This window comes from Amaranthus tricolor, chromosome 1 (genome assembly GCF_026212465.1).
Source record: "Amaranthus tricolor cultivar Red isolate AtriRed21 chromosome 1, ASM2621246v1, whole genome shotgun sequence".
Taxonomy (NCBI): domain Eukaryota; kingdom Viridiplantae; phylum Streptophyta; class Magnoliopsida; order Caryophyllales; family Amaranthaceae; genus Amaranthus; species Amaranthus tricolor.
The window spans coordinates 40,086,031-40,099,699 of record NC_080047.1 but is presented as its reverse complement, the minus strand read 5'-3'; the positions used below and the strand labels follow the sequence as shown (position 1 = coordinate 40,099,699).

Genomic DNA, 13,669 nt, shown 5'->3' with positions numbered 1-13,669 from the left:
GAAATCCTCATTCCCAAACATAACGTGAGTTTTTAAAAATTTCAAAAGTTAATATTTAGAAAGTATATATTGAGATAACTCTAACAAAATTTTACATTATCATACCCAGTGTATCCTGCTCATACTGCTCATAGAAAACTATGGTCAGGTTCTAGAGAGAAAAGAAAGACGACAACTCATACCCACAGAGGAGAGTGCGGTCAAAAAGTCCCCCAGTTTGAGAAAAGTCTTCAAAACAAGATTTCACATGAATATGTTTTTTTCTTATAGATAAATGAAAAATTATAATTTAAATTTGATACTAAACTTTGTAAATAACACGTGAAAATGGTGGAAGTATTTTACAAAAGAATAATCATCCCAGTTTTCAGTCCCATAAATATGAACTTGACGGACAAGAACAAAACAGTCACCCCATAATGATGTTCTTCAAATCCCAGAATTTCCTCCATCTCTTGAAATCATACTATTACTCCATTGAAATTGCTTCTTCCTCCTCTACTTTATTCAACCACCAACAATGGCGGACAATTACCAAAGTCCGATTAAAATGGGTGAAAAACAAATCCATCGATCACATTATCGACAAAGAAACCGATCTTAAAGCTGCCATGCTTCTCAAAGACGCCATTAAACGCTCTCCAACTTCATTCATCACTGCCAAAACAATTGCCGATTGGCAGAAACTTTTGGGCCTTACTGTCCCTGTTCTTCGATTTCTCCGAAGGTACCCAACTCTTTTTCATGAATTCCCTCATTCTCGTTACCCTAGTTTACCTTGTTTTAAACTTACTGAATTAGCTTTAACTTTAGACCAGCAAGAACACTCAATTTATGAAAATGATGAAAATTCTATCATTGAAAGGCTTTGTAAAGTTCTTATGATGACGAAATCTAAGTCTGTACCTTTACAATCATTATATTGTTTGAAATGGGATCTGGGTTTACCTGATTTTTTTGAAAAAACTTTTGTTTCCAAGTACCCAGATCATTTTAGGGTTTCTAAAGGGTGTAATGGATTACCCTTTTTGAGTCTTGTGCAATTAAGGGATGAATATGCTGTTTCTGCTTTACAAAAGAGTGGTGAGAATAGTGAATTAGGTATTGATTATTGGCAATTTAAGAAGGGTCAAACAGCTTTAGCTTTTCCTATGAAGTTTCCTAAGGGTTATGGGTATCAAAAAAAGGTTAGGGCTTGGATGGAGGAATTTCAAAAATTGCCTTATATTTCCCCATATGAGGACTCTTCTAGGCTTGATCCTAAGAGTGAGCTAATGGAGAAACGAAATGTCGGTGTATTGCACGAGTTTTTGAGCTTGACTATCCATAAGAAGACTAAGAGAAATTATATGAGAAGTTTGAGAGAGGAATTGAATCTTCCTCATAGGTTTACTCGAATTTTTACTAGATATCCAGGGATTTTTTATCTGTCTTTGAAGTGTAAGACTACAACTGTTACTCTTAAGGAAGGCTATCAAAGTGGTAAACTAGTTAATCCTCATCCGTTAGCTCGTGTTAGGGATAAATTCTACTATGTAATGAGAACCGGACTTCTTTATCGCGGTAAAGGTGTGAAGGTTTTGTCGCCACAAGATTGCTTGATTGATGATGTTATTGAGGATGGAAATGGAGATGAGGTCGGTGATAATATGGACGAGGAGGAGCATGAGATGGAGGAATACTGGGAGGAGGAAACTGAAAGTTCAGATGAAGATCCGGAAAAGTAGCCGATTGAACCTCACACAAATTCTAAGCATAAAGGTTTGCCAGTAATGCTGTTCTGCAGGTAAGAAAGCTTAATTTTTAGGCATACTTATTGACTATTGCACTGATGTTATTATCCATACTAGACTGAATCCTGAACGGAAAGTATACTTATTGGTCATAATTCATATTATCTTTCATTCATTAGGTTTATTGCTTGTTTTGGATTTAATTCTTACCCTCTATTATTGTTGGAAAATAACCTACATGTGATTGCACATCGGAGAATTAGAGAGAGGTTGACTAACATATAATCTTGATGGGCTACACTTCCTATCACCAATTGGTTTTAGGATGAAATTTGATCGGATTTGTGTGCAGTCAACTCTCTTCTTTTATGCTCTTTTGTACAAGCCCAAATTTATCAATTATCACCTGGGTTTCAAGAACATAAGTTGAACCTAACTAGTGATACAATAAATGGGATTTAGTGATGTTCTTGTGTTGAGCTCTGCTTGTATGTTTGGTCAATTCAAATACTTTGTTAGGAAGGTTCATCCTAGGCATTCCGGCTATACGGAACCCTGTTACGGTCTCACTAGTCGGTGTTTGAACTTAGATTGAGATTTTTTGATTTTTGGGTGTATACAAATTAGATCCTATTGAGACCTGTAGATGATTATTGGAGCGTCATCATTGCCGAGCTCTTGCTTTCGGACTTGTAGTTTGTACTCATTAGTTTTGATCAAAGCCGATATCTTGAATGAAACATCTCAATCTCTGAATCTCGTTAAAATCCGTTTGTTTTGGAGGGGGTGGGGGGAGGAATATTTGTTCCTCTACAACTCTCCGGAAGTACTATATATAGGAGTTTTTGCATTGTTTGTAGCTGATTCTTTAAATAATCTTTTTCCTAGACTTTTTTGCTTTTTTCTCAAATTAACATTCTTCTTTCTAATGGATGATTGAATAGTAGAATACATAGGATCAGTGAGCGTTTTCAGCCAGTAGTTTGATTATTTTGATTATAGAAGTTCTAAACCCATTCCGAGTGCTCCTACCTGACCAAAGTAACCCGAAAAATGAACATATTTAACCGAACCTGCACCTGATGATAGGTTGGATCCAATTTCATGTGGAACCAAACCTTAAGTAGAATCGCTGAATTGTCAACCGACACACAAAGAAGCTAAATTTTCTCATCTGACTCAAATAGTTACCCAAAACGACAATTGCTAGATTCAAAGGAAACTGAATTCGACCTAGTTTTTTGAAAATTGATATCCTAAATAATGGGCAACCAAACTAAATTGGTCGACAAAATTATGAAAGTAAAATGGACAATGAACCAAATGGCTTTATTGGAAATCGAAAGCTAACCGAACTAAACCAGAATTCTCTTCGAATGACATAAAATCAAAATTATGTGAGCCCCAAAATTAAAATGTAACCGAATTACTCGATAGCAAACTGAAGCGAAGGTAATTTACAAACCAATACAATTTGTTTGTTTATTAACCATCCAATAATTAACCTACTTGGAAATCTATAGTGTGAATATGAATGATTATACAATTGTACTTGCATATTTATGACAGTGAGATATTGTTGTTGTCAATTGAACATTCATACTCTAGACATAGTTTGTTATATTTCCTCAATCCAACGCTTATCTTTAACTTTAACTTATCTAGAACTGCATGAAATTTTACTTCACCAACCGAACGTCGAGCGAATTCAGACTCAGCAAAAGGAGCCTTAACTGTAATCGCTTTTATCCTATGAATAGCTCTACTCATAACAGAAGTGCTACCAAACCCAACATGTAACCTACTTGCACGAATCTGGCACAATGGAATTGATTGACATTGACCCGAATTAACCCCTAATCAACCCGAACCGAACGTCCATCTCTAGTTTTGATGTTTGGTTGGCTAGTAATACTATTTTTTTTAAGAATAAACCTATAGAATTTCTACACCCAAGGGAGGGAAGGGATTTGATCTTTCTTGTGGGTAGTGAGATTATTTGCTCTTTAAGCTGCAATTACTATATTAGCTAGTCTTTTGAGAGACGTTTTTTAGGGTCCAACCCATCAAAACTAATGCCTACTTATTTTATTTTTAATGCCTACTTATCGTATTTTTTATGCCTACTTATCGTATTTTTTATGCCTACTTACATTATCTTTAATGTCTACTTATCGTATCTTTAATGCCTACTTACAATATTTTAAAAAAATATATAATGGGTAGGGCCAAGGAGACATCTCTCACGAGAATTTGTGTTACTATATTTAACTTCATAATTTGTTTTTCTTTACAGTATGATGCATAACGGACTAAATTTGAGTTATTGAACTCATGCATTTCTTTTGATTTTTTAGCAGGCCGTAGACAGACGGTGCATATCCGGCTGCAAAAATCAGTGTCTTCCTACTTACTAAGACCAAAAATTTCCTCCTGACATTGGGTAATGTTTAGTTTTTGAAGTTGCAATAACCAATATGCCTGTGTTTGCTGTTTAACATAATAGTTGACTGCCATTTCTCAAGTGTATCTTTTCTTTGCACAGCTTATTCCGTACACAATGCAGCATGTGTTGTGGTATTCTGTATCTGAAGTACCAAGCCTTGAAGGAATAAGAATATAAGATTATCGGCTACATTCATCCAATCCAATGATGAATACACGAATCTCATATTAGAGAAATGAAATAAGCTTACAATTGGGTACATCTGTTATGTTTGCTTTCTTACCAGAACAATGATGTTGTAGAAGAACTCTTCTGATTTAAATGTTAAGAATCCTTGATGAACACACAAAATGAGACGCTTAGGCTGTAACGAACTAAGTAGATTGTATTCAATATAGATTTTTCGTAAAAAGTTTTAATGGTATAAACAAAGTACACTATGGCCTGAGTTCTAAAACAAAAATATTTAACTAAATTTTTCATTATTTACAAATATTACTCCATAGCCTTGAAAAATTCTAAGAAAAATTTCCATACAGTAATATTTACATTTACTATTCCAACAGAACAGTAATTTGGAACAAAATGTTTCATGTATCATGGGGAGTGCTTATTCAGGCTTACAACCCCAAAAGGCCATTTCTGCTGATAAAAAACGCCAGCATTTATTATCACCTAGAAAATTTATACAATAAAGTGACAGTAATTTTTTCAATATCAGAAACTAATAAAAAAAAAACAGGTCACCAAGCTAAAGAAAATAGTAGCCCAATTGAGAATGGCAAAAAAGAAGTACTATTCCTCATATTTTCACCTCCCAATATATATAACCCTTTGCCCACCCCAGCTAGCTAGACATTACAAGAAGAAATGGATGGAAAAGTCCCATACTGCTTCATGGCATGAACCAGCAAAAGCCTAAGCTGCAAGTTATAACAATCCCTAATGAATATCACACATCTAGTCTGACATGGACTATAAAATTTGGGGGGTCGTACAACCCGCTTTGCGCTTGAAGCCCCAAGCCTATAAAATTTCTAGAATTCACAGTACTTTGGGCCAACACAACAAAATACCCAAAAAAATAAGCATATATACCAGGAAGTGCGAGAATGGTTACACTGATACAGCTAGAGATAGAGTGAAGCTAATCCCAGGCACTAGATGCACCAGGATTATAACCAGCTCCAGCTCCATAATATCCCCCACCACTGTTGCTGCCGCTATGATAATCATTGCCACCTCCGCCACCACCTTTGTTGAAATTATCCCTTCTATAGTCCCGACCTCCAAAGCGGCCACCCCCAGTTCGTCGGTTTCTACCCCCACCATAAGATGCTCGTGACGCATACCGAACAAGCCAATCAGGTACTTCCTGATTCGCTTCTTGCATAAGCTCAGAAAGAGGTCTCGCTAACGACTGGTTACTTTCATTGAAAAAGGCAGTGGCCAATCCGGAATTCCCAGCACGTCCAGTACGTCCAATCCGATGAACATAGTCATCGATGTCATTTGGAAGATCAAAATTGATCACATGTGCTACATGAGGAATATCCAGACCTCGAGCTGCCACATCAGTAGCAACCAGAATGGGAGTGTTTCCACTTTTGAAAGATCTCAATGCAAGTTCTCTTTCCTGAAGAAGAGAAGTCAACTTTCTAGTTAAAACAAAATTTGTGGAAACACCATATTCATAACAGTTACAGCATTCATATTTAGAAGACAGATCACATCCCAAAATGTATTTACACAAATATCTTAATATCTGGCAGCTGTAAGACAATATCACAGTATCGCCAAAGCTCTTTTTCGTTTTTTGCCAAATTGAAATCATTGCTTTTCATTGATCAAGAAGAAAACATGAGCTCCAGGCAAAAGAAATTGAAAAAAAAGAGTAAAGTCATCTAGTTGATAGACCTTCATTAAAACGTCAAATGAAAGGGACACGGACAATTTCAGACTTTCTGTGAAACATATTGGCAAATCCATATTAGAGAGATTAGCAAAAAAACCAGGGTTGGGGGCTGGCAAAAGCCGACCCTATAAACGAGTTTGGAATGACATTTCTAACTCAATGGGTCGACCCAATCTGATTTGCTGATAAATACTCCCTTCATTTCATTTGGAGTTTCTCATTTGCTTTACGCACTATTCATCAATCACTCTTGGTTTTACTTTATTCTTAATGTATAAGATAAAACATAATCAAGTTGAATCTTGTTTGATTTGTCTCAATGTAAATTTTATCTTACCTTTTTTAATTTTAAATTATGCACAAATTAAAGATATCAAGGATTGAATTAATAAATTAGATAGCGTACAGAAGCAAATGGGACATTCCAAAAGAAATTGAGGAGGTATATTAAAACCAAAAAATATTTTAACAAATATCATAATTGGTCATTGAGAAAGTCGAGATAGATTATAAATATCCTATCTTTTCACAAAATACAATCATTATATGGAAAAATGAAATCTTAGAAAAATTTCATTTAACATGATATAAAAAGTTTACTAGAAATAAATGTGCTAACTGGGTAGGGTGGGTAACCTATTTATTAAACGGTTGACTTATGGTTGACCTTTTCTTAATAATTGAGCTATGTTTGGGACAACCATTTATACAAATAAATCAAGATTTGTGAAAATACTAGTTATTCAAATCAAACCAAATCAGCTACGATGTGGTGTCTTACAGCTTACAAAATAGGCTAGCCTGCATAGAGTTGACTGAACAAAAGTCCGCAACTTCAACTACACCAACATACCATTATCTTGATGCCAAGTGGCTCCCACTTGATGAAGGTTGGAGGGGTTGGATATAGGCAACCTTACCCTCATACTAACAAAGGTTGTTCCCAAAAGTCCACAATTTCAATGATTAAATATTAACTACTCAAAAGTAAAGACATATCTAATGTCCATTATCTTGAATAAACAAGCAAGGTCACAAATATGCATCTATTTTGGCAAGTTAAAAAGCACTGAGCTACATAAATAAAGGAATTCATAAAAGGCCCTCCTTACTAATTGTATGTACTATGTATCGATGGGACGAAATGGAGACAAAGGAGGGGGGGGGGGGGGGGGGGGCAATGGAGCAAAGAAAGGGGAGAGAGATAAAGGAATGAAATTTATTTGGATGGCAAAAGGGGAGAAAGGGGAATTGAAAGGATGAAATCTTTTGAATATTGAATAGAACTCTTTCCTACAATGAAAAGATTTAGTAGGAAACTCACCACACATCCTTGCCCTCCCTTTCTCCCCTTTCCTCCTCTTTCATTCCTTACTCAAATATTATCAAAACACACTCTAGGTAAAACGAATCACCTTCCATGAGTTTAACCACACTTATAACATTTGTGAAATACCACTATGTCCCCATGAGTTTGCATCAGTTGCAAATGGGGTGATTTTCAAGAAAAGATGGATATTTGGTAATAGATTAGACGCGAATGTGGGGAAGATTTAAAAGGAAAAATAAATGCACGGATGAGATTAAAAGAATGTGGAAAAACCCATTTCCAAATACGAAAATAGGCAAAATGAGTGGGACAACCAAAATAGAAACGAGTCAAATTGAGGGGACGAGAGGAGTATCATATTCGAAACTATTCCTTATTCGAATATCTGAATTCCTTCTGCTAGGGTAAGACAGTCGTAGATAACAAAACCAGGCCAGACAAAGACAGTTTTGTTCTAATAATCTTTGAGCTTATTTGAAGACAATTATTCTATCTAGAGGTCCATTGTCAGGCCCAATACAGATAAGACAAATCTCATGAAGTGATAAAAATTGGTTCTATATAGAACTCCCAACTCCAAGCATCCAACAAGCATACAATATACAAGACTAGGTGCACCTAAAGGAATTCAGAAGTTCATGACAACGCACAACACACAGGGTAAAAAGATAAACACAACTAATTCCTTCCTCAACAAAGAATAAACATACTCACTTGTTGCGAACGGTCACCGTGAATACTAGTTGCTGGAAACCCGTTTATCCTGAGCCAATGTTCCAATGCATCGGCCCCTTTCTTGGTCTCCACAAAAACAAGTGTTAATGCTTGCTGTAGTATCAATGAAAATCAAAAATTACAATTCAAGAACCAAGAAACAGAAAAGAAATGAAAATTGCATTAATCATTGAATTAAAGGCTATTCAAACATGGTGATGTATTATATCCAAAATATTACCTTTCCTTGCACCCCAGTTGTTCTTTGTGCATGAAGAAGGTCCATCAAATGGCTCCTCTTATCAGAATCATGCACAAACTCAACCCTCTGAACTATCAAATCAGTGCTTGATCCCACCCTTCCAACAGCCAGGAAAATGTAATTTGATAGAAAATCCGAAGCCAGCCTCTGCATTTTCAAAAACTTTTGAGTAAGAACATCTGATATGCATATAAATAAGCATATCATACGCATGCAAAGTGGTATGAAACAGATAGATTGCCCCTCCCTCCTGTAATGAAACTTTCGAATACAAAGATCGGAGGGAACTAACTGTCATTTCTGATTTTAAATCTGTGTAAAAGATCCAAGGAAAGAGAGGCATAAAATCATCAATTCATCTTCAGGCAGAAACACGAACATCAGACTAAAGTTGTGTAGCCCCCTCCATCCAAGAAGTAATTGAGCAGAAAAGTAGCTAAATTATTTAACTTCATTCAACTTGTATTGGTTGGTGATAATCATTCAACTTCATCAGAGGAACACGGAGACAAGGGTACCAGTAGTAATAATTGTTGTAAAAATAAAAATAAGAATTTGCTTCTGTATGGGTGACGATTCAGGTTAGCCATTCGCTAGCAGGCTGATTTTCAATTCTCTAGGGGAGATTCGAGTTGGTACGAAACTCCATGTGTCCCTTTGAAATGGTCACACTTTCTTTTTAGTGTGTCCCTTATACTTTGCCACATTTCATTTTAAGAAAATATTCTCACCATTTTCTTTAATTCTCATTTACATTTCTCTCTTTTGATACCACACCATCCACACAATATAAATATCATCACCATTCCTTAATCTTTGTGCCATGTCCAATTTGTAGCAATTTAAAGGGGTAGAGAGAGTACAATTTTAAAGCCTTACTTTCATGGCTTAATTTGCTATATTTTATATAAAAAAAAAGAGCTCAAACAATAGCTTAATTTTTACATTTTATTTTATAAAACGAAAATATTTTTGGTACAATAATGATAAAAAGTATTTCTTTTGACAAAACCTAAGAATTTAAATGTGAAACAGTTAAAAAATTCAAATTTTACATTCCAAAGTAGAAGAGATTTGTTTCATAGCTTGCTTGTCACACCAACCTTTGATATCGCACTTTTCCTTTTCAGTTAATCAACCCAATATAAAAAGACTAACGTTGAAAACAAGGGAGCAAAGGCATCATAGAATGATACTCCATGGAGAACGACCAACCATATCATCTCAACACCGAGAATGCAGTCGATTAGAAAATTCTGGCAGGCTACTTTGACTATAGAATTCACAGGGCAGGGCACAGAAATAGGTCACACTGGTCACAAGACACTCTTGCATAAAAACAGTCTGCCTAATCCAAGGTCCATCGGCAGATAGTTTAGAAAGCATGCAATGACCTAAAATGTTCCCATATTACAGAAAAATAAGAGGTTCCCAGTGACCCATGTCCCCTTTTGCTTGCCCCACACGCAAAAAACAGAAGGAAAAGCACACATAAAACTGCTAGATATAGAGCAAATCAAAGGGGGCCGCAGGAGTCCTAAGGATTTCAGCATTGGAAACAGAAAACTTTACCTGTATCTCCTTAGGGAAGGTTGCACTGAACAGCATAGTCTGCCTAACACCTCGAGGTGGCATGTCAGTTTGTTCAACTATCTTCCTAATTTGAGGTTCAAAACCCATATCCAACATTCTATCGGCTTCATCAAGAGCCAGGTACTGAATCGATTGAAGTGATACTCTAGCCCTCTCAAGTAAATCTACCAGTCTTCCAGGTGTTGCGACAAGAATATCAACTCCTCTTTCAAGTTCTCGCAACTGTAAACCAATACATCAAAAGTTGAGAAATATTGTGGTTCTCAATGAAATTATTGTGGAACTATGTAGCATAAAAACTATAATGTGGAGGGTAAATATGAATAGACTACTCTTTTCTTCAGGATACCAATTCTGCAAATACCTAACAGTAAAAGACCGCTTTGACTTTCTAAGCAAGAACAAAAACATACAATCAGCATGGAAAACATACTAATTCTCCTATTGAAACATGTTAAATCAACAGCAATGGATAAGATGTCCACGGAAAACTTAATCGCTAAGAATTTACTTCTAGCAAGTTTTATGCACTAACAATAGGACCTTAAGGGACCCTTTATTCTCCTCCTAAAGAGAGAGGGCAAGGAATGAGCACAACATCAACATGAAAATATAGAAAACTTCCCCTTCCCCACCTAAAAAATTAAACCTGAAGTACGAGACTAAATCACACAAATTGACAAGTTCTATTCAACAGCATAACTCCACAAATTATCTTTTTATAGTTCCAGAGAAAAAACTTCAAAAGGAAAAACATTTCCCAGCAGGCCAGCACAATAGATAGCAAATGAGCCCAACATATAACTTTCTGTACATGCAATGCATAAAAAGCATAAAACCACCATTCAAAGCATCTCAATCTAAAATATATTAGGGTGCATCACGAAAAATGCAAACAAAAGGCATCAAAACACTTTCAAAACATCTCAAACTACAGCATAACATGATACATCAGTCAAGCACAAACAAAGGCATCAAAACACCATTCAAAGCATCTCGACCAGTGACATAGTAAATGAGGCTAATTTCAGTAAGATAAATTTTAAACAAGACAACACATGTCAAGAACCCACAGTTTGATAGCAGAACTTTGGAAGATGTCAAGCTCACAAGGATTGATGAAGAGATCAAAATACAAAAAAGAATTGATGGAACGCAATGCCACAAACAGTAACCTGTTGGCTGATTGGAGCTCCTCCATAAGCAACCACCACTCTGACACCAGTTTGGTAAGCAAACTTTTTGGCTTCGTCGTTAATCTGGGATAAAGCCATAGCATATAATAATATCAGAAACCGCTAACTCGTTGAAAAAAGAAGCTCAATAGCTATTAGCATCATACGAGAACAGGCAAAGGCATTCAAAGATACGATACAAGTCAAAAACAAAACCTCACCTGCATTGACAACTCCCTTGTAGGAGACAATATAAGGGCAAGTGGAAAAACAGTTCGATATCCACGAGGTCTCTGAACCTGTTGATTCTTCATTATACCACTAATAATAGGGAAACAGAAAGCTGCAGTTTTACCAGAACCAGTCTGTGCACATGCCATCAAATCTCGTCCAGCAAGAGAAATTGGGATAGCATGGCGTTGAACAGGGGTAGGCTTCACATATTTGCATCTTCTAATATTAGCATTAAGCTCCTTTCCAAGGTCTATTTCTGCAAATGTATTTACCGGAGGTGGCACATTCTCCCCACTAGTTTCCACAGGAATATCCTCATAAGCATCAAAGTTAATGCCCGTATTCTCTTGCTCAAATGCTTGTTCTGATTCATCCTCTTCTGCTTCGTTACCGAAAGGATCAACTTCCCTATCCCTACCACGATCCCAGCCTCCACCTCTATTATTCCATCCAGGTCCTCCCCCGCGACCCCCACGATAACCACCACCAACACCTCCGCCACGACTAAAATCAGGTCTCGAACCACCAGCCCAACGGGAGCTACCCGATGGACCAGCATACACAGGCCTTTCATTGGCCTGAGGTGCTTCTGAAGACGGTGGCCTGTTACGAAGATGTGGAGGCACATAGGCTGGTTTAGAGGGCTTACCAGTAGTACTGCTAGCCTCAAATTCATTCTCAGCTGTCACAGAATCCGCCCATGAGGTTCTCATAATTCCAAATCTCGTTGTGTCCAACAATAATCCTATCATAAAAAACGAAGATTACAACTTTCAAAATAATAACAAAATTGCAGCTATACAAACATTGATCAGAAACCTAATAACGAAACAAACGCAATCAAACAATAAAAACGAAATTCCACAATAACATAAAGGAACGAAAACATGCAGTAGAACCTGATGTACAAAAATCGCAGAAAATGCACCTAAATTGAAAAAAAAAAAAACATTTAACTGCAAGTGAAAACAAGAAAATGGAAGAGACCAACCTGAAGATTGAGGTTATAAAAAACCCTAAATTAAATAGAAGAAAGAAAAGAAAAAGGCGAAAATATCTGAAGACGAAGATATCAAAAGATCTGCTAATGATATCTTGATTAGACGATTTCGGAATAGAGTTTTCTCTCTCTCTTCAATCAATCTCGCTCCTTCTTTCTCTCTCTTGAATAACTCCTGGTTTGCGTTTGGCTTTTATCTTTGTGTTGTTTCTCTCTCCTCTCTGCAAAAGCAAAAAAATGGCAAAATTTTGGAAATGTAGGGCTTGGTATCTTATTTATACGGGGGACGGCGGACTTCTCATTCTCCTCTCTTTTTTATTGCCTTACCTCACTCACCTGAGTGTGAACTACATCATTCAGATATCACGCATCATCATCTTTTATTATTCATAAATTATTTTGAGGGACCGTTGTTTAAAGAGATAATGTCAATTGGATCGGTCCATTAGATTTTTTAAATAAAAAATGGAAAATATAGTGTAACTGTATACTTACTCGGTAGGGATTTCAGATATATTAAATAGGCATTTAAGATGCGTTAAGTAAGTGTTTTTAACATGCTGAAGTTGTCAAGTAGGTATTTATGTGTTGTAGATGTTTAGTTTATTAGCCGTAAGGGTTTAGATTACGTACTCTAGGTGTTTAGGCTATTTGCTGGGTGCTTTTGTTATGTGATGTAAATATTTTGTTATGTGCTGTAGATGTTTAGATTATTTGTTGTAGGTAATATGTTATCTGCTAAAAATTTATATTATGTGTTGTAGTTGTTTAGGTTATGAGTTTATGTTATGTGTTGTAGATGTTTAAATGTCTACTTCAGTGTACAAAAATAGTTGCTATAACCAATTTAAAATGCCTACATCAATGATTCAAAATGACTAATTAGTATGTAAAAATACCTATTAACACTAATTTAAATGTCTACTAAACTAGTTTAAAATACCTACTAAAAATTATAATAGGTGTTTTTCTAAAATGCGTACACGTAATAGGTCTTCTTCACGGAGAAACTTGTGGTTGTGCCTTTCTAATGCTAGAAAGATGGATGAAGTAATGACAACAATTTAGCAATAGGAGAGGTTTGAGAAGCCATTTTGAATTCTTAATCCATCTTTATCGTTATAAAAACTTGATTATGTTTTGCAATTGGTTTTTAAAGTTGACTTTTTATCTATTTTATTTTTAGTTAGTAAGACAATCGAAAAATTGAAATCATGAGTTGTTTTTACATTGATTTTGACTTTTTAATTTATTTTTTAACTCATAA

The 13,669-nt window shown here is 35.9% G+C and overlaps 2 protein-coding genes across 4 annotated transcripts; one reads left to right on the top strand and one right to left on the bottom strand.

Annotated features, from left to right (window-relative positions):
• The first annotated feature begins 368 nt into the window (after positions 1-368).
• On the top strand, positions 369-4,947 carry LOC130813244 (protein WHAT'S THIS FACTOR 9, mitochondrial). 2 transcript variants are annotated; one of them, XM_057679041.1, is made up of 3 exons: positions 369-1,786; positions 4,094-4,176; positions 4,279-4,947. In XM_057679041.1, the coding sequence occupies exon 1, from the start codon at positions 420-422 to the stop codon at positions 1,725-1,727; it is 1,308 nt and encodes a 435-aa protein (XP_057535024.1). In that variant the 5' UTR covers positions 369-419; the 3' UTR covers positions 1,728-1,786; positions 4,094-4,176; positions 4,279-4,947. The 2 variants fall into 2 exon arrangements, with proteins under 2 accessions (XP_057535024.1, XP_057535015.1); XM_057679032.1 differs by having other exon boundaries at positions 4,091-4,176.
• Positions 4,691-12,734, bottom strand: LOC130813229 (DEAD-box ATP-dependent RNA helicase 37-like). Of its 2 annotated transcripts, XM_057679024.1 has the most exons (8): positions 12,394-12,693; positions 11,390-12,147; positions 11,169-11,252; positions 9,973-10,215; positions 8,380-8,547; positions 8,139-8,252; positions 5,278-5,815; positions 4,819-5,102 (listed from the first exon to the last, which is right to left on the bottom strand). In XM_057679024.1, exons 2-7 carry the CDS (start codon positions 12,113-12,115, stop codon positions 5,327-5,329), a joined length of 1,824 nt encoding a protein of 607 aa, XP_057535007.1. In that variant the 5' UTR covers positions 12,116-12,147; positions 12,394-12,693; the 3' UTR covers positions 4,819-5,102; positions 5,278-5,326. The 2 variants fall into 2 exon arrangements, with proteins under 2 accessions (XP_057534999.1, XP_057535007.1); XM_057679016.1 differs by having other exon boundaries at positions 4,691-5,815; positions 12,394-12,734.
• Between the last annotated feature and the right edge of the window lie 935 nt (positions 12,735-13,669).